Below are 23,779 nucleotides of genomic sequence, written 5' to 3'. Positions count from 1 at the left end.
ATTACAGCCCCGTATTTCCTGAGATGGAAAAATACAGCTTTTGACTGTGGAACACTGAAACAACACAGCTGTTTCCTAAGTGACGCATCTGCAAAATGTGCCTACATGTTTCGCTGAGGTATTTAAAACCACTGTTCTCCACTGAAGCCAGTTGTATGGTTAAAAATACCTTCCTTTAATATGGGCTATTAAGACCATAGTAAACCTGAATGTTCAACTTTATGGCTATACAGAACCGTTAGAAATGTGTGTGACTGAAAACCCTGTGTTGGTTTGAGTGCTGCCGTGTGTGTAGGGGAAAAAAAATGACCTTAGCTTGAGCTACAAGGTTTTCATCAGCCCACAGGAAATGATGAAGTACGTTCTGATGAGAGAATTCTGTTTGTGGAAACGGAGGCCAGGAAAAGCTGTGCAGGTACTGCAGCTATCTGTGCGGTTATGTTGCTGAAGTCCATATTTGGAGAAAATGAAAGTGAATTAAGGCATGTCTTTTAAGGTAAGTATTTTGCAAACAGTAATCTAATGACTTGCCAAACAACTGTCCTAGTTGCTTTTTTCCTAGCAAAAATTTACTATACTGTGTCATAGCTGATATGAGAGTATTTTTGGGCAAGTGAATCTAATATTTTGCAATGTTTGTTTGAATGTAAGAGGGTGTGTTTGATCATGTTTGACTGTTCTGGGCTCAGTCTGCTGTCTAAAACACACATCTCTTTCTAGAATGGTTATTGTATTATTTTTATTTGTGTAATTCTGTGGGGTTTGCTATTTTCAAGTACAGTAGTGTTCATGTTTTGTGTCACTTGTGTGGTCAGATAAGTGCCATGGCACCTTTTATCTTCAGAAAGTTTTGATGTCTGAGGCAGTGCTTCTTGTAATGCTCTATTTTGCTTGTTAATTATATGCCATTTTAGAACAGTTGTATACATGCCACTTTTTTCTGCAGCTACTTTGTCAGTGCAGCTGTAAATGCTCTTTCATGTTTTCTCTGCTGGAGAATATGTCAGTATTATTCCTCTGCACTACCTTTTGCACCATTGCAAAATTGTACTTAAAGCGAATATTAAGCGTGTACGCTTTAGGTATTTCCCTCAAGACTTCGCTAAAATAAGGTTTCGTTCTGAGTGCGTATAACTAGCCATCTAATTTCACTAACTAAAGGACTATCTGATTATTTATTTATTTTTAAAGCATCTGGGCACTTTAAAGATTTCTTGCTACCTAAATACTTATGAAGTGTAACTTGCAAGTTGAAAGCATGTTGTCTTGTGCCCCTTTCTTGCTTCTTTGAAACAAACCTAAAGGTATATTTATCCCAACTTTATTTGGGGAGGATGCCAAAATATTAAGGTTAATTTCATTTTAGGAGACTTTGACAGGACATGTGAATTAGTGGGTGATGTCACAGGAACTACAAAAGTGAACATTAGAAAAGGGTGAACACTTCTAACCAAATTGAAGTTTTTCCTGCTCTCAACATTTCAGTCACTCAAACCTAAATAATGGAAACCTCTGATTGAAAAAAATAGTCTTTGATCTTGCAAGTTATTTTAATTGCCAAATGGTCTTGAGTTCTTCAGGTGGTTTTCTGGCAAAGTTTATTCAGTGCCAATTTTGATGTGCAGTGAATAAAATGTTAATATGGGTTTTTCCTTGATCAGAAAGACCTGAGGCTCTTAAAGAAACACGTTATAAAGATTATTTAGAGGTTGACCACTTAATACTATATTAGATAGCATGATACCTAGGTCTTATGGTTCTCGATACCTTACAGTCTTTTCCTGGATCTATTATTCAAGAAGTATATCTTTGGAATGGGAAACTTCTTCTATAATAAAAAACAGTGTTGCAGGGGTTAAAATCTAAAACCCAAGGAGTTTTGTGACCAAAAAGTCTGCTGTGAAATTGTTCTCTTATGTTGCTTCTCTTTTGTGCATCTCAACAGAAACAGGAGGATGTTTTACTTGTTTTAATGTTTCATGGTTAGTTTCAGTACCTAATGTCAGTGAGGTATACTTTGTCTCGTATTTTCCCTTGTTACCTGAAGAATCTGCAGGTAGTACTCAGTACTCAACAGGCCAGCATGCCTCCAAAGTTTATTTCAAAAATTAAATATTGATTAAAGTCAGGATCAGTTAGTCTGTGTGCAAAACAATTTAATACAATCTTCACCTTACTCATTATAAAAAAAATCTTGAGATGCTTTTTTAAGAGTTTTTTTTTTTTAGCCTAATTGCAGTACTTTAAATTAAAATTCCATTATTTTCCAGTGTCTCCTTTTACGTTTACAAGAACAGTCAATATAGAAATCAGTCTTAAAATTTGGAGAGAGACTTCGGGGAACAGTTGTCTCCCTTCCACGGTTACAGATTAATATACAATAAGTTTGTGATAAGATACATAATCTACAACTTATAGAAGTAAATCTACAACTTATAGAAGTAAAGAGACAATGCTTATGGTTTGGGCCTTTTCATGTGATTTAGCAACTATTTTTTTTTTTATCAAGGTCACCTTGATTTCAGCTTCATATCTGTTACTAATTTTGCCTTTTTCTTCTACAGAAGAATCCTGAAGGAAATGTTGCTAATAATGGTTTTAGTAGGAAGAATTAATTTGCCAAGAAGTACTGTTGATCCAGGAAACAAGATACAACTCTGTATATCAAAACTACTCTAAATTGAAAATATTAAGTTTTAGAGCATAGTGTACAAACAATTGAAGTATTTTCAACACCAGTGGGATGAAATGAAATAGCTGAGCCTTTGGCTCCGGCTAGTTCCTGTAGTGAGTTCAGATTTCTCCTAATCTTAAGAATTTTTAAAAATGTTAATGGAATGCAAGAGTTTAGAAGCCTATGTTGAATACTTTAACCTAAAAGACAAGTGCTAAATAAGGCTTAAATCGGATCGTTTATCAAACAAATTATAGTGTCTGTTTAATACATATTAACTGCACAGTTCCTTTTATGCCAGATATGCATCACGTACACTATTGAGGGAAATCATAGAAGAAAATTAAGCTTTTTGGCTGCTAGATGCTCTAGATAAATTTGCCTAGAACCCCTAAATGGCTGTCTTGCAGGTTAATTTAAATGCATGTCACAGCTTGGCATTGGTGTTTTGTTTTGGTTTTTTTTGTTTGTTTTTTTTTTTTTACACAAAATTAAGGCTGACTCTACAACAGAAAAATACTTTTAAAATGGTATCTCTATCCTTTGAGGACTTCAGGGTTTGTCTTTAAAAAGGTACATTTCAGTAGCTTTTTAGGAGACAATTTTGAATTCTCAACTGTGGTGGTCTTTTTGGTCCATTTTTCTGGATGTAAATACTAAAGCTATCGAGTTTTAAAAATAGTTGAAACTGGAGTTGCTTTGTGTGAGAAGAAACACTTAAGCATTGTAGTTTCAAAATTCAAATACTAGGCAAGGTCATCAAAGTTTATCTCAAATGACTATCTGAAGTTTTTGAAAGTAGTGGGAATACAATGCATTTCATAGAATCTTCGTTTTGTATTACATATTCTTCTCATACCTTTGACAGAAATTGTTGCAGCTGTACGCACACAATCATAATTATTTTGTTGTATTTGTCAGGCTTTTCTAACACTGTGTACACATTTGAGTTTACAATGTGATTTTCAAGTCTGTAAAAGCTAGAATGCTCTCTGACGCTAACTTGTTTTAAAGGAGGTCTAAAAATGTGAGAATTAGATTTTACAGTAGATTCTGAAGAACAGGAAATGAGCTGAGAAGGTGTTTGAGACATTTCCAGATCTTGTAGAGAGTCTATTTAACTTACCTTCTAATTATATTTCTTGCTCTGACAGCCCTCAATCCTGAGATCTCTGTATTCAGAAGCGTATTTGAGGAAATTGGATATCCTCGAATGATAATCCTCAGATTATCATGCCCTCTCTCTTCATGAAGTAGTAGAGATTAGCTCCTTGTTTACATTTCCTTTCTTATACAGGATGGCGTTCAAAAATGTTACAGGCTCAATTTTTGAGGAGTACAAAATAGCATGGATGAAATCTATTATATTTAACTTTTCCGTCATTTAAAACTTGTAATGAAATTTTACAATGTTTCAGTATTAGAGAACCACTTAATACGCCTCTCTTCTGTCTTCATCTGTGTTGAGGGCCCTGTTTTGGCCTTCGGCATAGGCCTAACAAAGTCATGTAGGGAGGAAGTACCTTGCAGTGTATTGAGTAATTTAAGAGATGTATTCCCTACTTAAGGACACCGTAAGTATCACTTTGTATTCAGACAGTATCTTCTATTTGAAATGAAGAGCTCTGTCTTCTAAAGTAAAAGAAAATGCACAATTTTTACCTAAGAATACATACGGAGGTGTCCCCTTGTTGAAACACTTTCAATAGTAATGTACTTTCCTTTAATGACACTTAAATTCATGGAGCTGTTCTTTAGCAGCAAGCGTGACTTCAGTACCAGGTTGGAAAGGCAAAAGATGTCTCCTTGCCTCTGTTCAGCACTCCGTGTAATCTCTACAGGCTTTTTTCTGTAACTTGTATGATGCTTAATGCTCCATAACCTAAAGTCTGTTGGTCATTACAGAGAAGAGGAGATGTAGGAAAAAGCCACAAAACAGTACTTCAGAAATTCTGGTGTAGTAAAACTTTGGCTTAGGGAAATAGAAGTCTTTATTATTAAGTGCTCATGTTGTTCAGTCTGTAGTTTGACATGTCTCCTGCAGTACCTAGCCACTTATGGAACTAAATTTGCAAAGCTGGAGGTTTTGCTCAGTGGTAGGCTTCTGGAGTTGAAAACTGTTTTTAATTAAAAATAGGAAACAGTGCACACATTTTTATTTTTTTTTCTTCACTGAAGTAATAGTTTTAAGAGTTCTGAACTTAATCTTCACAAGTCTGCCTGAATGAAGCTGAAGATAGCCATTTGCATTATTCTTGGTATGAATCATAATTGCTCAAACATCTCTAATTGATTTTTCCTTTGCTGACTTTCAAGGTAGAGAAAAAATTGTATCGGAACACTTTCACGTGAATCAACTTCAAATGTAACCACTTAATGTTGTGTAGTGCTCGTCATTTAAAAAAATAAATCAAACTTTCTTTATTAAATACAACAGAAGCATGTTAAGCAATGGAATCTTTTATCAGCTTTGGATATTTTAAAACTAAAACCTAGTGATGAGGTAATTTCCATGCAGATTGGTACTAGGGGTTCAAAGTGAAAACTCATTGTTGGCATGCTGTGGGTCATATATTTGATTAGTGTACAACTGGAGCATTTTAACAATGCTCTCCAGCTTTGAGCAGTGTTGTAAATGCAGGTGCAGTTTCTATCTGCAGAACTAGATTTTTTTTTTTTCCTTGCATGATTTATTCTGGCTACTGCATCATCCCTCATGCTTCCAGCTAAGCAAAAAGTATAATCTGAGTACGTTAATGCTTTTATTGAGTATGTACAAATATTTTAAAGGTCTCTGCACAGCTGTATATCAACTTTGTGTCCTTAGCTGGTATAGCTATGCCATTTGAAGCTTGTCGTTTGCAGTGTTGTTAATTTTCTGTGGCCAGTGTCCATTTAACTTAAAATCAGAAAACTCTGCCAAGCCTCTGAAAGTGATTAATAACTTTACTGATTAAAATAAAAAAATGCACAATTAAAATAGTACACCTAGGCAGAGTGGCTTGTCAGGCAGAGAAAAACTATTTATCCCCAAAGTCAGTATTTTGCTATTTAAGGCATCTCCTGGTTAGTTGGAAAAATGCAGAGGGAGGTTATGCGGGCAGCATGTAGGAGCTTGTAAGGACGGCTAGGTCTTGAATCTGCAAAAAACCAGCAAGTCTAATAGCAAATTAAGGGGAAGAAGGATAGGAGATGAGAGCTAGATCTGACAGCTACATCGTTCTGCCATTGCTGCTCACGCCTGCAGTAAAGGCATGCATTTCCAAGAGAGAATTGCCCGAGAGGCTTGAAAGGTTCAGTTATGTTGTCCCTGAATGTAAAATCAGACAGAAACTGTGGCTTATAACTTGGGTCCAGCTTCTCTAGAGTACAAGAGTGAGATAATATTTGTGTACATATATGAAACGTAATGTGCAGGCTAAGAGTCTGTTTGACAATGTTTGAGCCACTGTCTTGCATTTCAGAGATGCATTTCTGTGCTGTGTGTGTTAATCAGAGATGACCAATCTTAAGTAATTTTAAGTTTCATTTATTTAATAAAATATTCAAATGGCACTTAATAAAAATGTAATGACTAAAATAGCTGTTCTTATTCCTTATATTATGCATTGTGAAATTTATACGTTGTAATATTTCAGTGATGCAGTGTTGATGTGTCTGGAGAGTTTAATTTGAGATACTGTCTTCTCACTATAGTTGTGGTTTTTTTTTTTTTTTACATGTGGTAAGTATCAAGGAAACTTTAACTGCTTCAGTGATGTTCTGATGTGAACTAGAACTATGGCTTGAATTGTTGTTCATTGCTTGTGTATTTAGGCAGTGAATTAATGCTACTTTCAGTGGTTTTCTGTTGCATGTTACACATGCAGCATTTAACAAACATGGGTATGGGTGAATATAAGCCCGTAGCCAGGAAGTTGTTGGGAACCGAGCAGCCTCAGATCAGGGGGCTTACTTAACTGGCAGTTAACACCAGCTTCTGACTGCTGACTGGAGCATGGGGAAAGGGGCATGACCCAGAAGCATTTGCACACCTGTTGAAGCCCCTGCTCTCTGCCGTCCTCTGGTCCGGCTGAAGCCAGGCAGCACCCCCTCCCTGCTCCCACCACTGTCCCTCTTGCCCTGGAGGCTCCTACACTTGCCCTCCCAGTTCCCACCAGCTTCTGGCTGCTGCTTGCTCCTTTTCCCACTGTCTGAGGGCCACAGAAGCTCAAGGAATCTCGTTACTCTTGCTTAGGGTTATGAATGACTACTACGAACTAGCACCTTCTGTGCTATTTAATGACATTTTATGTTATTTCCTAACTGAAAAATGTCTACGTGGCAAAATACTCAGGCATTCAAACTAGAAAATGTAAGAATATTGCTCCCAGTCTCAGAGGAGCATGCATAATAGGAAATAGGCTTACACAGTTTGTAACGGCATGCGTTTCCTAGATTCCTTCCCTTAGTGCTCAGGATACAGGGGTCACCAAATGGGTTGCTGTCAACTTGTTTCAAAAAAAAAAACTCAAAAAACATTTGGTGCCTGGCTCTATTAACTTGAACACACAGGCTGAATTCCCCAGGAAGTAGTAATTCAATTTCCTTTTATGGACTTTTCTCTGGTATTTGTTGCTGTAATTGTTTTCTTGGTGGCAACTAAGGGATTTTCTTGAATCTCTGTGAAAGAGGATTCTATTCTCCCTATTTTATAGATTGAAGAATAAGAATTAGGCCAAAGGCATTGATTTGAGACTCTACCTTTGAAAGTCTGAGACCTGACGTCTATTAATAACATGCACTCATGTCTACTGATTGCAGTTAGAAGACTTCACAGCACTGAGTACTAGTGAATGATCATGGTTTGATGCTTTGTTCCCTGCACCCAGGGTCTAGAATTATTTGGTGTCACTTGAATGTGTAATCCAAAGCGAACTTTTTTCCTATAGTTACTTGTCCTATTAATTTCTGGACTCTTCATTGTCGATGCCTGTGATTCTTTAGAGGTTTTGGTACATGATTTCACAATATTTCTTGAGAAGTTACGTCGATTTTTTTTTTTTTTTTTTTCTGTCTATGTAAGCTGTAACCAAATTGCAGCCCTGAAGAAACTGGGAACTTTTATAGAGCAAGTTCTTTGGACAGAATAGAAAATGAAACGATGTCTAAATTGCTTTATTTAACCAGGGAATAAGAGATACGGCATATTCATGGTAGCTACACTTGGTAGCAAATCACAGTAGTTTGCGCTTAAGGCATGGGATATGTTTGTTTCTGTACAGTGAACTACCCTTTCACTTGCTATTCTGTGTGGAACAAAACCTGAGACTTCAGTGAGTAATAAGGAATAATACTATAGCTGGAAGTTTTTATGAGCAGCTAATCCAAGTTGAGTGGTGTCCTTATACATAAGTATTTCACTCCCTAGTCGTGAAATGTGGAATCCTGCTGAGTCAGATCCATGGTTACAAGTCCTGTTGTTCCAAATATAAGTTCAAAAGGTAATGTGACCAGGTGCTTTTCTCTTCGAGAGGCTGGTAGACTGTCTCTGTATGAGCTTGCTTCTGTAGAGACCTTAGAGACAACACAAGGATACTATTAATAGCTGAAGAGACCATTTGGTTTTCTAAATATGGGTTAATTTATTTTCTTCTGTCTCTCATCTTGAAGACAAACACTAAAATAGGTTGTGTAGTCTCCATCCATGGACCTTTTCGAGACCTGACTGTCTAAAGCCCTGACCAACCTGGACTGACCCTGCTTGAAAGATTCTGTCGTTCTATGATTCTGAGATTTTTCTCTGTTGTCGACTAGTTTGTCAGAGACATAGTAGTAGTGATTGTCTTGCTTTAAAGCAGCCTCTTGTACATGAGAGAATAATTGGAAGAGATAAATATTATGTCATGTTGGCACTGAGAACTTCTGTCAGTTCTTTGTGTTCCAGAAACTGTGACGTTCTAGAAGTAAGGCACAAGGAGTCACGTCTCCTGTTTGTCATCTGAATTGTACGTATTGCAAAATGTTGATCAGGTCTGCAGGATGAGGATGTGTGGTATTGCCTTCGGGTTTCAAGTGTTTGAAAGAGTGTTTTGCCTGCAGGCATTCGTTGTGTTAGAATATCAGCCATGGAATCTACTCTTTCTCATTATAGGATTCAGTAAGCAGCACCAAGACCTTAATTAGAATTTTTTCTTCTCAATACTATCTTTTTGAATTATAGTGAAGTATCTAATAAAAATAAACGTAATCTTTCAAGGAGGTTCAGAATGTTAAAATCTGTCTTTCAACAAACAACTCTGCCTGTTTCACGGTAAGAGTTCATCAAACAAATTAATCTGTTAATGGGAGCTGAGGGGGATAAACAAAAGGGTTTATTTAAACACTTTTTCCCCCTTTTTCTGGTCGGAAAACACCTTAAGAGAAACTTTGGGATTCACAGGATTATTTTAGCACCTTAAACCTGCATTTGTTACACAGATTTTTGCAAGTCATGTGTTGTGCTAATCTCCACCACCTGACACATGAAGATAAAGGGAGTAAAAAAAAAAATAAATTTTTTTTCAATGTGAATGAAACAAGGATTTTTGTAAATTGCTTTCAAGGTAACAGCATCAAAACCAACTTCTTGAGAGCAGAGGCAGCGTATTCTATTCAGATGTTTTTGTATGTGTTTTCTGAAAGTCTGCTTGCTCATTATTAATATTTTCTAAAATCCTTATGTGTTAAGCCTTCAGGATACTTACAGCAATTCTTTTGACATTGTTGGGCACCAGCAGTAGAGAAGAAATTCAAGGTCTCTCGCATATAACATTGCAAGAATCTTCCCTAAGAAGAAGCTTTAAAAAAAGGTCTTATTTATTTGTCAGTTTCCTTGTGTTTAAGATCAATGTATCCTTGTATCCTAATTTACAAGAATTGCTTAAAAATCACTGTCAACAAACTAGAGCATTGCTTGTTTGCACCATTTCAAAAGCTATTGCAGCATGTGCTATTTAGTATATAATTACTTTTTTCAGTTAGACTTTGTGGTTTATTATTAGCCTATATAAGTTCTCTTGGCTAATGTGTGTTGAGACCTGTGGTGACACAGGTAAAAACTTGTTTTAAGACCTTTGGACTTGATTAATGAAATATTGAGATTTTGCTTTTTAATGGAAATTCCAAAGTTCTATGACACAGGGGAAGAAAATATCCTGAGAAGTAGGAAAGTTATGAGATTTCATTTGTGTTGGTTAAGAGCATGCTGAGGAAAAGGAGAGCTTGATCCAGAGGTGGTTTCTATTCAGTGGAGATCTTTAATGTGCCTTCTGAGGAAAATGAGGTTTACACCTTTGTCTTCTCTTAACATCCTGCTTCCGTAATTTTTGAATCGATTGGTCAGTTTCAGACAAATGTTAAAGAGCAGAGATAAAGATACACATTTCTTATTAGTTCTGTGAAAATTGGCAGCTGCGTGGGAGAAACCTAAACTGATGTACCTGCTCAAGAAAATCTTAATGTGAGCTCAGTAATAATCTGTCCTGTTTGGTGAGCTGGTTTACCAATCGGTGTGAAGGTGGGTGGAAACTCCTAGAGCACTGTGCTACTGCTTGCTCAGCAAGTAGTTGAGGGACAAGAAAGAGGCAGCGTAGGTACTTCTGAAGAGTTGAGCCCGCAGTTGCGGAATGAGACGATAAAGGCCAGAGTGGATAAAGCCAAACTGTTGTGGGAATATAGGAACTGGGTGTGTGCACCATGCTTTCCTATGCGTTATTGGTTCTGCTGCAATCTAGCTGACGGATGAACCCCAAACTTTCTAAAATGCATATGATCATGTGTGGAGAATCTGAGCAGAACTCATCTTTTTTGTAGTCTTGATCTAAATTTCCCAGACTTTAATTCACCAGATTTTTAACCAGGCTTAGTTGTTCATAGGTTTACCTTTTGTAGTGAAATGGAAGACCCTGCAAATCAAAGTGCAATGAACTTTCATTATGAAACCTCTGCAAATTCACTTGAAGGATGGGAGAACCAAACCCTAACAAAAAATGTGCTAAAGGACTGGCTGCTGTAATAATTCTGTTTCATGAGGGTAGCATGACTCATACTGCTTAATGTTCCTATCTCAGTATTCAGTTTATTTTTAAGTAGAGCTGTACAAATAGTGTTTTTCTGTGCCAGTTGTTGCTATGACTTCATAATATTTCCCTAAATACGCTTGCTCATACTTTCTCACAGCATAGTATTTGGCATATAAAAACCTTAAATCCATCAGAATTTCCTGAGTGCTGATCATTTTCATGCTTTTATGGAAAAAAAGGATAGCTCTGTGTATTATGTAGTTTTAGTTGAGGAGGAATAAAAGTTTAAAAAAGAAAAATAATTCCCCACAACCTGTTCCCTCATTTAAGAAAATGTTCCTCCGTTTCAGCTTTTCCAATTTTTCCATGTAGCTTTTCAGACTAAATTTCCAGCACTGCTATAGTTTAGGCTGTTTTATTAAAGGTAAGTGGACACTATATTATTACTTCAGAACACTTTTGCTGTCTTTTCATAATTAGAGGGGAAGAAGTACTTCTTGTGTGGTTTGGAGAGGTGGATGGGTGACTTGTTGAAACTTTCCTTTAGGCTTATACTTTTGCATAAGGGTTTCTATTTCCAAGATGATGAACTCTACAGTTGTCTGCCTATCTCTTCCAAATGGCAGTGAACTCTTTGGGTTAAAGATCTTGGTGCACTATAGGAAAACAACTACAACCCTTCTTGAGAACCTTTGGAATCTTGTTCCTTCTGTTGTTCTGCATGGCATGCCTGGGTCACACGCTTGCTTCAGTTGCTTACTTGGTTTCAGAGTAATGTGTGTGTTAGTGCTGTCCTAATGGGAAAAAGGCAAGAGGACACAAAGAGGTAAAAGAATTTAGCTAGCAATGTTTATTGGTCTAACAAGTTGTCTTTAAACTCTAGGTCTCCCTTTGATCAGATAAAATAATACCAAAAATTATGGTTGAAGATACCACTGCATAACTATATATTTTTGTGAAAACTTTAAAGCAAACAAGCTCTTAGTAAAAGCTGTTTGATGTCAAACTATTATGTAGAGTTTGTACAATTAGTTGCAAGTTTATTGTGCTTGTGTTTCCTCCTTATGCTGCTTATGGCTATTTAAGAAAGGCTATCAGAAAAGATAAATGCTTTCAAATGTGATCATTGCTTACCTTGATGTATTGTAAGAATTGCAAGGGCCAAAATTTATCTGGAAAGAACACGTTCTGTGTAAAGGTGTGCTGTTAAGACACTGACTCCCTCTTCGTTCAATAAAAGCACAGGTGGAAAAGTGGGTTTTTTTGGTAATTACTTATAACATAACAAGTTGAAGATTAGTACACTAACATGTAAAAATACTTTGTCTCAATATATCATCTTCCTTTGTAATTGTTGCCATTTTGCAGAACCCTTCCTGTATTTTTGGCTGTCTTCTCAAAATAAAAATCTAACAATTGTTCCCATTGTAGTTTTCAGTTCCTTAGTCAGTGTTAAGGTTATTTAAGCTTTCTGTGAATTGGATTATGGAAATGAATTGGATAAAAAACTGTTCAGGAGAAACAGCTTGTCTTCCAAGCCAGAGCAGTTCTCTGTTCTGTTTGTGCTGTAACCGTCCAAACAACTGTTTGGTTTCAGTAGCTAGTTTTTGTTACAAACAAGTGGTTTATGCCTACCCTTGTGGCACAGTTATTTTCAGAGTATCCAAAGAATGCGAAGTTAGTGTTGAATTCTCCTCTGTTTTGGAGGCTTTCAATTACATTGCTCTCAGCAGCATGTCATAACCACTAGGTTGCAAGGTTGGCCAAGTTTGTAGGTGTTTTCTACTCTTCCTGTGGAAGTGGCCCTATTGCATTAAGGGAAGCAAGATGCATAGGACAGAAGAGAGAGGGAGCTTCACCCCTCGCACGCTTTCACAGAGGTAAAAATCTGTTTACCCATGTGTAGTCCTGCCAGTAGTCGTAGGCAAATTTGTTAGGAGAAATCTAAACAGGAGAACTTGATTAGGCAGGGGTTTGCATGTGTGTGTTCTGGGAGGGAACTGTTTCCTTCCTCTCCTACCTCTTGGTCTCCACCCCGCAAACCACATTTGTGGCTATAAGTGCTGGAATTTTTGCCTCAGTACGGTTTTTGATATTTATCTTAAATGTTAACTTAGGGTAACCCTATTTTTTTTTTTTATACACAGTACTCTATAAACACTCATCTCCTTCGATGAGGATAGATCATGTTTTTCTTCACATGCAGCAGTGTCTATATAAGTGATGATGCCTGAATTTTTAAAGTAATTACTTCTAGTAAAGATCAGAATTTGGAGTTGATTTTTTTTCTGTTTTGCTAAAAGAAAACAATGAGATAGTGTCGTAACACGTCACAAATAAAATGCAGTTAAACTAGGCGTGGGAGTTTCAACTTCCAGGGCAAGTAATTGTCAGCTTCAAGGAGACTGTCATGGAACCTATAACTTTTTACTTGGTACATGTGGAACACTAGATACATGCATCATACCATTGTTTAAATTCTATTGTCTTATTTAAAATGCACAAGAGTGTTGGCAAGAAAATAACAAGCAGCTCAGGTATTTACTAGCCCAGTAAGAGATCTAGTCACAGGTGGCTGGGTGAGATAACTGGGGCTGTCTGAATGTCATAAACTGTACTAAGACTTTTGGGAAGGAGGCTGGTCTCGTCTTCTGTGTTTGACTTGCATAGCTGCAGTGCTCTTCATGTTGTTTTTGCTTTACATTGTTGTTGAGGAAGCTCTGTTTTGGGTTTGTGGATGCCCTTTAGCTTGCAAGTAGATGATTTGAATCTAAAGTTCTTGGAGAAATAAAACTTTTTCCATCTGAAAATAAGATTTATTTATTTTTCTTTAAATCGGCAAGTGGTTTTGGCCTTAAATATTTCCAGTGGTTTTCATTGTATAATATAGATTTCCAGTGAAAAAGGAATAGGAAGCAATGCAGGTTAATGTATCAGTAGCAAAGGGCAGTCGATTGTCTCTTATGGAATGCTTTGAAGTGGAATACTTACTAAGTATTACACTACTCAATCTTTTCTTTTGGTTGTAAGAGGTAATTCTATGATAAAATAAATTCAAGAGTTTGGTGAAATTTGATATAGGCATATGGATTGAACATTTTCTGAACAACAAATGTCACTATAAGAGCCAAGAACTTTGTGTGGTAGAATAGTGTTCTGTTGTGAAACACGCTTATTTGCATGCCCTGTGTGATTACCTCTTGTTTTTATTTAGCATCACTAGATATAAAAAGAATTGAAGGATGTTACTTAACTTAATTTCTCACTTGATAACTGTTTTTCATTAATAATGATCACTTTTTTTGTATCTTTTTACAGATTCTGAAGGTGTTTAAACTCTGAATACTTTCAAGTTCTTCATACATAGAAATGTCTGGCTCATACGATGATTCCGTTGGAGTAGAAGTTTCAAGTGATAGCTTCTGGGAGGTAATCCAAATGTTTTTTCATAATATTTTGATTTTATTTCACTCTTTCTACGGAAAACCTGACTTTTGTACATTGTAAACTGTGGTGAGAGCTGCAATACAAGACACTGTTGGTTATTGTGATCTGCAGGATAGAAATGACCTTTTAGCTTTTGTCCTAGTTCTGTCAAGGGTTTTTAACTGGCACAAACTTGAGGATCATCCATTTGGGTAGGATATGCAATTCAGAATTGAACCTTTGTCAGTTTTTATTGCTGAAGAGGAGTATGGTTGGGTAACTTTTAAAATTACCAAGGGGGTTGAGTGATCAATGTTAAATCTTAAATAACTGGTTAAAGGCTACTGTAAGTGTACATAAGTTACAAATGTAAGATAGTGTGTGAATGTACTGCCTGTCTCCTGTTTGTGTCTAGATACAAGTACACACTTTTTGGAGAGAAGTTCTCATGCTTATCTTACTGTAAGAGCATACATGCAGAAAGATAATACAAAGCACATTGTAATATCAGTAATTTGTTCTGCCCAAATCTGAAGAAGGCTTTCAGATGTTAATGATAATTTGATTAAGCTTTACAGAGAGCAAACTTCATAAAGCAGAAAGGGTTTTACAAAAAAAGTTTCTTGCAAGAAAAAGAAAGGTTTGACAGTGTCAATACTGACATAATTGGAGGTAAGCACTCTGTCCAGATGAAACGTATTCAGTGAGGAAAATTTCTGCAATGGACTGTGAGCTCTTTTGAGTTTGAACTATAGCAAACATGAAAATGGCTAGGGGGAAAATGTCTGAATATTTCTGTGACCAGAGCCTATGTAATAGAGCTTGGTTTTGGTGACCTAACACTGTGCTTTCTTTTGAATGAAAGTGTGGTGGTGAAGGCATATTGCATATTGATGCGGATCTCCCATTATTTTTTGATATGTTATCTGAAAGACCCTGATGCAAATGGGATTGTTGTTTAGTAGAGAGCTTTTTTTTTTTTTGAGGAGACATATTTACTATTATGTTAATATGTTTATGCTATTTATAAAGAGGCGGTTTTAAAGTTACTGGATTCTGAGTCTTAACCCCTTTTGTTGTAGGGGTACTCTGTAGTATGATGCAGAGAGGATGTGGGACCTCTGCTCTTGGAGGTGTCTAAGACTCAGCTGGACATGGTCCTGAGCAACCTGATCTATCAGACCTGCTTTGTGCAGGGGGTTGGACTATATAATCTCCAGAGGTTCCTTCCAACCTCAATTATTCTGTGTTTTTTATTTTATGCTGAGGCAACTTTCTGGGCAGGCTTCCTTGGTAGAAGTGTTTCAAAATAAAATGAGGAGGCAGTCAGGAAGAAGAACCTTGGACCAAAGGGGATTTTTCTGGTATGTATTGAGAATCCTATACTTGGCAGGAGAACATGACTTCTGTCTGGCTATTCTGTAGTAAGCTGTTGTCTTCCATCAAGTAATCGTGTCTGGAAGCATAAAAGATGAATGAATGAGAATGGGAATTCTGTAAAGTAGTATGATTGTTTGGACAAATGTGAGCTCTAGTATTTAATATTAAAGGATGATAGATGATCAGAAATATCAATTAGCCTAAGCTAGAACCTTTATGAAGCATAGCTTAAATGTATTTGATGCTTATTACACATGGGTTAAAGGTGTTCTTTGTGTTTGTGCTGTTGGTGGCTTATTTTATATCATTTTGTAAACACTACTTCTTAATCTGTTTCTTTGAATTTCTCTATGTATTCCTTCCAAAAGGTCAGAACTGCAGTCTATTTCATAAGGAATATCAGTAATGTGTAATTTATTTATCCTTGGATAAGAAAAAGTTAGGCTTCAGTATTGCAATCAGTTTCTTTGTAGGATTAATTCTTTTCACTGCTTTTTTTCTTTTTTGGTATATAACCACAGACGTTGGTATGTTAAAATGGTCAAGAGGAAAAATTTCAGATTGAATAATTACTTTATTTTTTTTCTGAAACTTTGAGTACATCAGCCTGGAAAAGTAATATGTTTTGAGAGTTGACAAGTGCTGACTAGAACAGGTATGCAAGTTGCTCAAAGGCGAAAACTAGCATTGTTTATATCATATTAACTAATAATATGACAAAATCATTTAAAAGTAAACTCCAAAATTGGAGATGCAATTATATTCTCATGGAATGGGCTCAGTTCCATCAGGAATTCTACAGAACATCTTCACACTCACCTCTTAAGGAGTGAAACAATGGTTTGGCTGCCGTAAAAAATGCATCCCAATGATAAGTCAATGGCTTTGTTACTAAGGTGATTTTAAGGGTGTTCGAAGTATTAACAGTTTTCCTGAAAGCAAAATTGGACTTTCCATGCAACTGATAAGCATATTAATACATAAAAAATATCATCTTCCCTTGTACTAAGATTTTGACAGTTTAGCAATATATGAGGGAGTATCTCACTGAATTTTGCAGTTTTGAGTATTGATTTATGTAGGAAACACTACTTGTTTTGCTGTTATGCTTTGTGGTGTTTGATTCTTAGGACAAACAGACAAATTTGGGGGTTTTGTGCCTATGAACTCTGGTTCTTTAAAAAAACATTAATAGAGGTGGTTGTGTTCTTAGTATGGAAGTAAAGGCTTTCGTTATTTTAGCAAAGTAATTAAACGCTTGAAATTTCAATATGTTGAAACTAAGTGGTATTTGAGTGAAACAGAAGGGAGGCTGTAAAAGTTTTGTAGTTGATTAGTGCTTCGAAAATCACCACTGACATTTTTGTTATGGTTTAAAAAAAAAAAGCAAAAAACAACAAAGAATAGGTTAGAGAGATATATCAGGTTGTCGTAAAGTGGTTGTATGGTTGTATGTATGGTTGAAAGACTGTAGTAGGTATGCCTAAATGTTTATGTAACTACTTTGAGAGTTGAAAAATGTGTGGTATGACATCCCTGGTGTTCTGCGGAGCTGGAACTTTTACGGATACACTAAGATACTTTGAACTAAACATGAAAAAAGAGTACTCTGATATAAATGATAAAAGATTTTATAGTAATGCTAAACTATTAATAGGAAGGATTGACATGGTAGCCAATTTTGACCTGCATGTATGCTGTATGTGGTAAATTTACAGGCTCTGTGTAGCTTGAGAGAATAAACATGTTTCAAAGCTGTCTTAAGAAAACTATGTATCTAAACTTTTCTCTCAATGGAAATAGCTAAGAGAATTTATTAAGCAAAGAAATTACTGTTTCTTTGCAGTCTGATACTTATAGGATGACTCCTTATTGCTGGATATTAAGCTACGAAGAAGACTGGTAGTCTTGGCAATACCCTATTATAGTGAGAAATGTGAATGACATGGAACTTTTGGTTGACAGCCTTTATAGTTGCGTATAGCACCAAGTGGCAGGGAAGGTGAGGTTTGAACAAAATGCTCGGACTAAAGCACAGCATAAGGGAAAGCAGTAAATTATCTAAAGCTGGGCTGCCTGCTGTAGCCTTGATACAGGATATTTTGGGTGATTACTTTAATCCAGGAATAGTTTTGTTGTGACCTCTGCACTCTTGCTTCTGTGCATTTCTGTGAGGGTAAAGGCATTTTGACATGTGTGTCTGATACTAGCCTGGAATGTATTTTGATATTTTTATATACTTCTAATGATTTATTTCAGTGAATAATTAAGGTATCCAGCAGTTTTATTAGGCCAAGTAATGCCTTGGCAGAATGTAGCATTTGACTTTAAACCTTGCCTTTCTACAGAGAAGCCTGACAAAACAGTAAGACAGGAATTAGCCTTCAGATCAAGAGTGGGGAAGAGGTTTTCCAGGCTTCTGCTGTTGGTAGAACACGAACGTAAAGTAAAGGAAGTCCTGTGCAAGTCTTAATAAATTTAACTTAAGAATAACTCTTCAGTGTTAAGTGCCATGGAGAAGCTAACTGCAAGCCTGTCAAACTTAATTACCAAACTCTTGTTTAAGTGATTCTGGTTTGGAGCCATCTTTCCAAACTGAATTTGACTGAATTGTAGTCTAAACTTGTCCATTTCCCATATGTTCTGAATTGGTTATTTTGTTTCTGAGGATTGCAACACTGAATTCCAGTCTTAATCTTTTTCAAAATGGATAACTAAACTGCTTTGATCAAAGTGTTTTGACTGACTTGATTGATGAGAAAAGATGCAGCATCTCTGGAATGCCAGCCTCAGTAGTTCATGCCTCAGGTAACAAGAAGTAAAGAACTCTTAATCAGTTTGGAAATTGTATCATTACCACAGGTTTCGTCATTTGTGTCCTTTCATTAGAGTTTTTTTAAGATATTTGACAGGATTTTTTTTCTTTGTTTTTAAAGATAGCCTGCAGTTTGTTAAAAGCCACCTTGCTATGTTTTACTGCCACAGCTGAAAGCAGTGAATGTATTTAAACATGACCATGGCACAGAAAAGGGTCTGGCATGGTGAGCTTTTGAGTTTGTTCCTTCACAGTCCAAAATAGCTCAAATTTATTTACCTTTGGAGTGTGCTGCAAAGCCCATCTTTTTCTTGAAAGACACTTAGGAAAGAGTGAGCTGGCTGGGTGTGGGACCTATCTGAAGAACTTACTGTGAAAACTGTTTTTTGCTCACTGCATATCTTTGAAACTAAAGCACTTTTATTTCTTGAATGTTTGTGTTCTGTTGAGCTGCTAATAAGAACTGTACTTAATAAAATGTTGATAAACCAACTTCAAAAGTTTTGCCATTGCTGTTGACAGAAATTTTATACAATGTTGTCTTTAGGAAATAAGAAACTTGGTTCTTAATCAGTTTTCTGTCTCTAGATGCATTTGCTTTCTTTTGGAGTTGTCACTGCCTTTGCTAGAGTTCCTTGTTACAAAGATAATTACTAGCAGTTTGATCACATTTTAAAAATGTGAATTTAGAGTATATGGTTGCATGGTACTAAACTTCCTGCTCTAAACTTGTCTGTTTGCGTATGCTCAGACTGTCCGTGGAGCAATTCAATGAAGGTTACTTCATCTATGAAGCTTTTTTAATTACATTGCTATTTCAGTACTGTTCATGGAAACTTCTGGCATTGAGAGTCAAGCTCAATGCTTGAAATCCTATGTGAATAGTAATTTGTTTACTTTAAAGACTAGTATTTTTTTATTAGTACATAGATGTTGTTATCAGCTTTAGATTTGTGGTCGGGAAAATAGCCTTGTTGAAAGGGAACTGGAGAAGTTGCTGTTTGGACTTGTGTTCTTGTTGTTGACTTACTGTAGATATATCAGTCCAAAAATGTGGGTAAGAGAAGGCTTAGGCAGGGGTAGTATCATATATCAGAACAGCTGATGTAACTGAAAAAATTAGGTTTTCAGAAATATACATCTTTATTTAGCATGAAGTAGAAATAGCAGCAGCTTTCACAGTTAAATTGAGGATTTTTTCATTATTTAGTTAACCCAAGCTACTACTAGAAGTTTTTTTGTCTTCTAGCAGGATGGTAAATCCTTTTCAGGAGAACAGATATTTCCCGCTAATTTTTCCAGGTGTTTACCAAATAGACATACTTTAGGAGACAGGAAATTTTGTACATATTTTCATGTAAGCTTGCTTAGAGAGCAGGGAATTGCAAAACAATACGAAAAGACATTCTGAAAGATGTCAATAACGGTGGAGGGTTTAATCAAAGTTTCAGCTGTAGTAATGCCTTAATTTACTTCTGAAATGGAAGCTTCGTTTTCATTCTTCTGTCTTTCTAACAAGCCTCAGTGTACCTTGATGTATCTGCTTAAGCTCATGGCTTGCTCTGTGTACAGCAATTGAAGACTGAGGAATCTTGTTGATAATGCTCCAAGAAGGAATTCCTTCATCTGTGTTACATAGCTGACAAGGGTGGCATGCTTTGGGTAGTCAAAGGTTATTACTGATAGCCTGGAGCAGGACAGCAGTAACTTTTCCAAGGGAAAGTGGAAAATTTGGAACCCGATGTGCAATTTGAAACCCCTTGTATTTCTTTCTAGTCTGTCATATGGACTCTCAACAATTGCACGACTGCTGTAAATACATTTCAGTTTCATAATCATTCATACTGCTTTCTTGCATCCAAAACCAGACTGTGGCAAAATTGGTTGGTTCCAACATTGCACTGCTTTAGTAAAACATGAGAAATAGACAACCCTATTTGTCTTGTTCTACTGAAGTAGTTTTGAAATGGACATGAAAGCATTTAGTATATTAATAATAAGTGGAAGGCCAATTTCATGATGCGTTTTGTTAATTAAGCTCTGGCCTTATGCTTGCTAATCACTATTATTATGGTCATATTAAAAGAAAAATGCCTTGAGCAAGCTGAGACCAATGCTATTGTTCACTTAGATACCTGTGAAGGTAAGAAAGGTGATGAGTAAGTGTTCCTAGAGATCAAAGTAGAAGTGTATGCGTATCTTGCAAGGTAAGACATCAAAAGAAACAGCTACCCTGCCTGTGGAAGCACTTATTTTTAATGAGCAATGGGTCCCTCACAGGCTGTGCCACTTATACCCTAGATGTGAGTCCTGACTCTCTCGTATTTTCTACTAGCATCAGCAGTATGGAGCCCTCTCCACTTATTGCAGGGGTGTTTAACTGCCCTGTGAAAACACCTACTTATCAAAAAAAAAAGTCATCTGAACAGCTGCTAAACCAGCAACTGGCATTAGCTCTATGAACTCAGGCTTGTGACTGATTCCGTTGGAGGATATGACTTGATGTGCATTTTGAGGTGCTCAGTACATGGCTTTCATTGCATTCTATAGTATTAGTTGAGATATTCGTTATCAAGATAAGATTTTCAGCTTATTCAGAAAGCAGAAGTTGGTCCCCTGTGTAGTATGGGTGGATGAAATTTGGCCATCATATGCATTCCCATTCTCCCCAAAAACCCCAAAGCAAGCTCCAGACCTGAGACTCTGGATAGCAGAGGCATGCCTCCCATGAACTGCCTTATGAGCTGTTTGTTCAGATGGTCATGGTTCATTTGGTACTCCTGATACCTGTGCTTCATGCCTACTACTGTTGGCCAACATCTATATGAGGTCTCTGTTGAGGGTGTGTATGTGTTGGATGCAGGGAATTCAAGAGGGAGAAGCTCCCAGAACTTACTCCTGAATATTAAAAAGGTGTTCCTATGTTGAGGGATTTCAGTTACTTGTGAGTGAATGCTTTATGCTGATGAAGCAGAGTGTTCTGTTTTGCTTTTTCATTTGAAAAATATCTGGACTCTGTAATAGTGGATTCCTGTCCTGTATCCTATATGCATTTTTTCCTCCTTGTAATGTCAAGCAACATGATGTTCTCCATTTATATTGCCAGGTGTTTGCTTTACTGGTATGTTTGGTTTATGATTTTGTGGGTTTAAAAGCTTCCTTGGGATTTTTTTCTTGCAACCAGCAGTGAATTTATATGGGTAAACTTACAAAATTTAAATACACAGAGCTAGTGCTCTTAGGTACTTGGACTGTGTATGTGCGAATTACGCACCAAGATAATTCTTATTTGAAAAAACCCCACAGTATTATAGGTGTTACTGCTGGTTGAAATGTTTGGAAACTTCCTGTTTGACATAGCTGGAAAGAAATTGCGCTCATGGTTGAATGGAATGCTGGAAATAGTAAGTGTGTCCCTATATTGGCCATCAGTATGTGTGGGTTTGACTACAAGCCTTCAAAGCTCATTATTGTGTTTCCTGCCTATGAATATTTACCCATTAAAAAAACCCCTTGTTGTATGTTGTGGTGGCTGACTGACTTTCAAATGGTTCCAGTTCATAAAGGCTGACTAGTTATGAATAAGCTAGGCAAGCTTGGAAAAAGAGTTGACATCAAGTCTTACTTCAGGCATTTGAAACTCTTGAAGTATTTGTGGTTATAACAATTATCATGATATACTAGGATTAACTGGCTGAAGTTTAGCAATAGCTGAATGTTTGCCACCTTCTGGGCTGCTGACAAATTAAAGTACACTTATTTTTCATTCAGTGTACTAGAAAAACCTGCTAAGTGTGTTTAACTCTTTATAGGCTTTTATCCTACTCAATGAATATGCTAAAAAAAATTTCTATTAGTTGAAGTAAAGGAGACGAGATAATTTAAGGCTCTCCCTTTGTGTTTAGTGCTGTGAAATTGTAAAATAATGAAGCTGTAAGCTTTTAAATATTCCCACTAAAGATCATATCAATGACAGTGCTAGGCTATGTTAGTACACTGGTTGTCACAAAGGAGAGATGCCTGAACTGCTGACTATGCAAAGCTAAATGCCTTGTCACTGTGTGCTTTTATGTTTTTTTCTGGTTATTACAGTTTCTCTAGATTCGGCAAAGGATTTGAGGTGACATTGCTGTGCTCAGGCATGAGAGGAAATACCAACATGAGAAGGAATGTTTTCTTGACTAAACAAAATGGAGATCTGAAGGCCTCCATAAAGCCTGTAAGAGATAAATGGGGCAAAATAGGATCAACTGAGGCTTATTTGTATCGAAGCTCAGTGTTTTTTGCAGTGGAAAAAGGGAAATTGGTGGCTAACTCAACTTAGGAAGGGGGATGTGTGTGACACAAAACTGTGAATCACAATTTTCAGAGAATTCACTGATTGCGTCAAGAGAGTGACCATTATAGTGGCATTCTTAAGAAATAAATGCTTGGGGTTATTTCCTTTTGATGAAGTGTATCTGGCAACTAAGGGTAGACAGCTTGCAGCCCAGAAGGCCAACCACATCCAACTGCATCAAAAGAAGTGTGGCCAGCAGGTTGAAGGAGGTGATTCTCCCCCGCTACTCTGCTTTGGTGAGACTCTACTTGGAGTTCTGTGTCCAGCTCTGGAGTCCTCAGCACAGGAAGGACATGGACCTGTTGGAACGAGTCCAGAGGAGGGCCACAAAGATGATCACAGGGCTGGAGCACCTCTCCTATGAGGACAGGCTGAGAAAGTTGGGGTTGTTCAGCCTGGAGAAGAGAAGGCTCCAGGGAGATCTTACAGCAGCCTTCTAGTACCTAAAAGGGGGGCCTACAAGAAAGCTGGAGATGGACTTTTTACAAGGGCATGTAGCAATAGGACGAGGGGTAATAGCTTTAGACTGGAGGAGGGTAGATTTAGATTAGATATCAGGAAGAAATTTTTCACTGAGGGCAGTAAGGCACTGGAACAGGTTTCCCAGAGAAGCTGTGGATGCCCCATCCCTGGAGACATTCAAGGCCAGGCTGGATGGGGCTTTTGAGCAACCTGGTCTAGTGGGAGGTGTCCCTGCCCATGGCAGGGGGATTGGAACCAGATGGTCTTTAAGGTACCTTCCAACCCAAACCATTCTATGAATTTGGTATCATGTAATAAAATGTCTCTTTCAGACGAGTGAAGTGTTGATGCTCAAATGAAAGCAGGGTATAGTTTCTAAATATCTCTCATTCTTCATGAAACTGTAAGAAAGATTATAATCTTACAGTTTATCTTCCTGAAACAAATGTTTCATTTGTAGGACAAGGAAACTAAAAACTTCATGTCTTTGTTGCCTGCTGTATGTTTAACAGGAAGTAGCGCAATGCTCAAAATGATCAGAAAGTTATTCTAACTAGTAAAATCATATGTTCATGTACTGAACAGCGCTAATCGAAAAATCTGAAAATGGCAAGGCATTATGTAAACACGGCCCTGACTGA

General features: G+C 37.0%; 1 protein-coding gene across 4 annotated transcripts in view; it reads left to right on the top strand.

Annotated features, from left to right (window-relative positions):
* Positions 1–23,779, top strand: part of PACSIN2 (protein kinase C and casein kinase substrate in neurons 2) — a 64,980-nt gene that overhangs the window by 20,994 nt on the left and 20,207 nt on the right. For all 4 annotated transcript variants that reach the window (XM_063354558.1, XM_063354543.1, XM_063354551.1 and 1 more), the window contains one exon: positions 14,035–14,145. In XM_063354558.1, the coding sequence (XP_063210628.1) occupies positions 14,086–14,145 (60 nt within the window). In that variant the 5' untranslated portion in view covers positions 14,035–14,085. The remainder of the gene's footprint in view (positions 1–14,034; positions 14,146–23,779) is intronic.

The sequence above is a fragment of the Chroicocephalus ridibundus genome, chromosome 1, assembly GCF_963924245.1.
Source record: "Chroicocephalus ridibundus chromosome 1, bChrRid1.1, whole genome shotgun sequence".
Lineage (NCBI taxonomy): Eukaryota > Metazoa > Chordata > Aves > Charadriiformes > Laridae > Chroicocephalus > Chroicocephalus ridibundus.
This window is presented reverse-complemented; position numbering and strand designations above follow the sequence as displayed.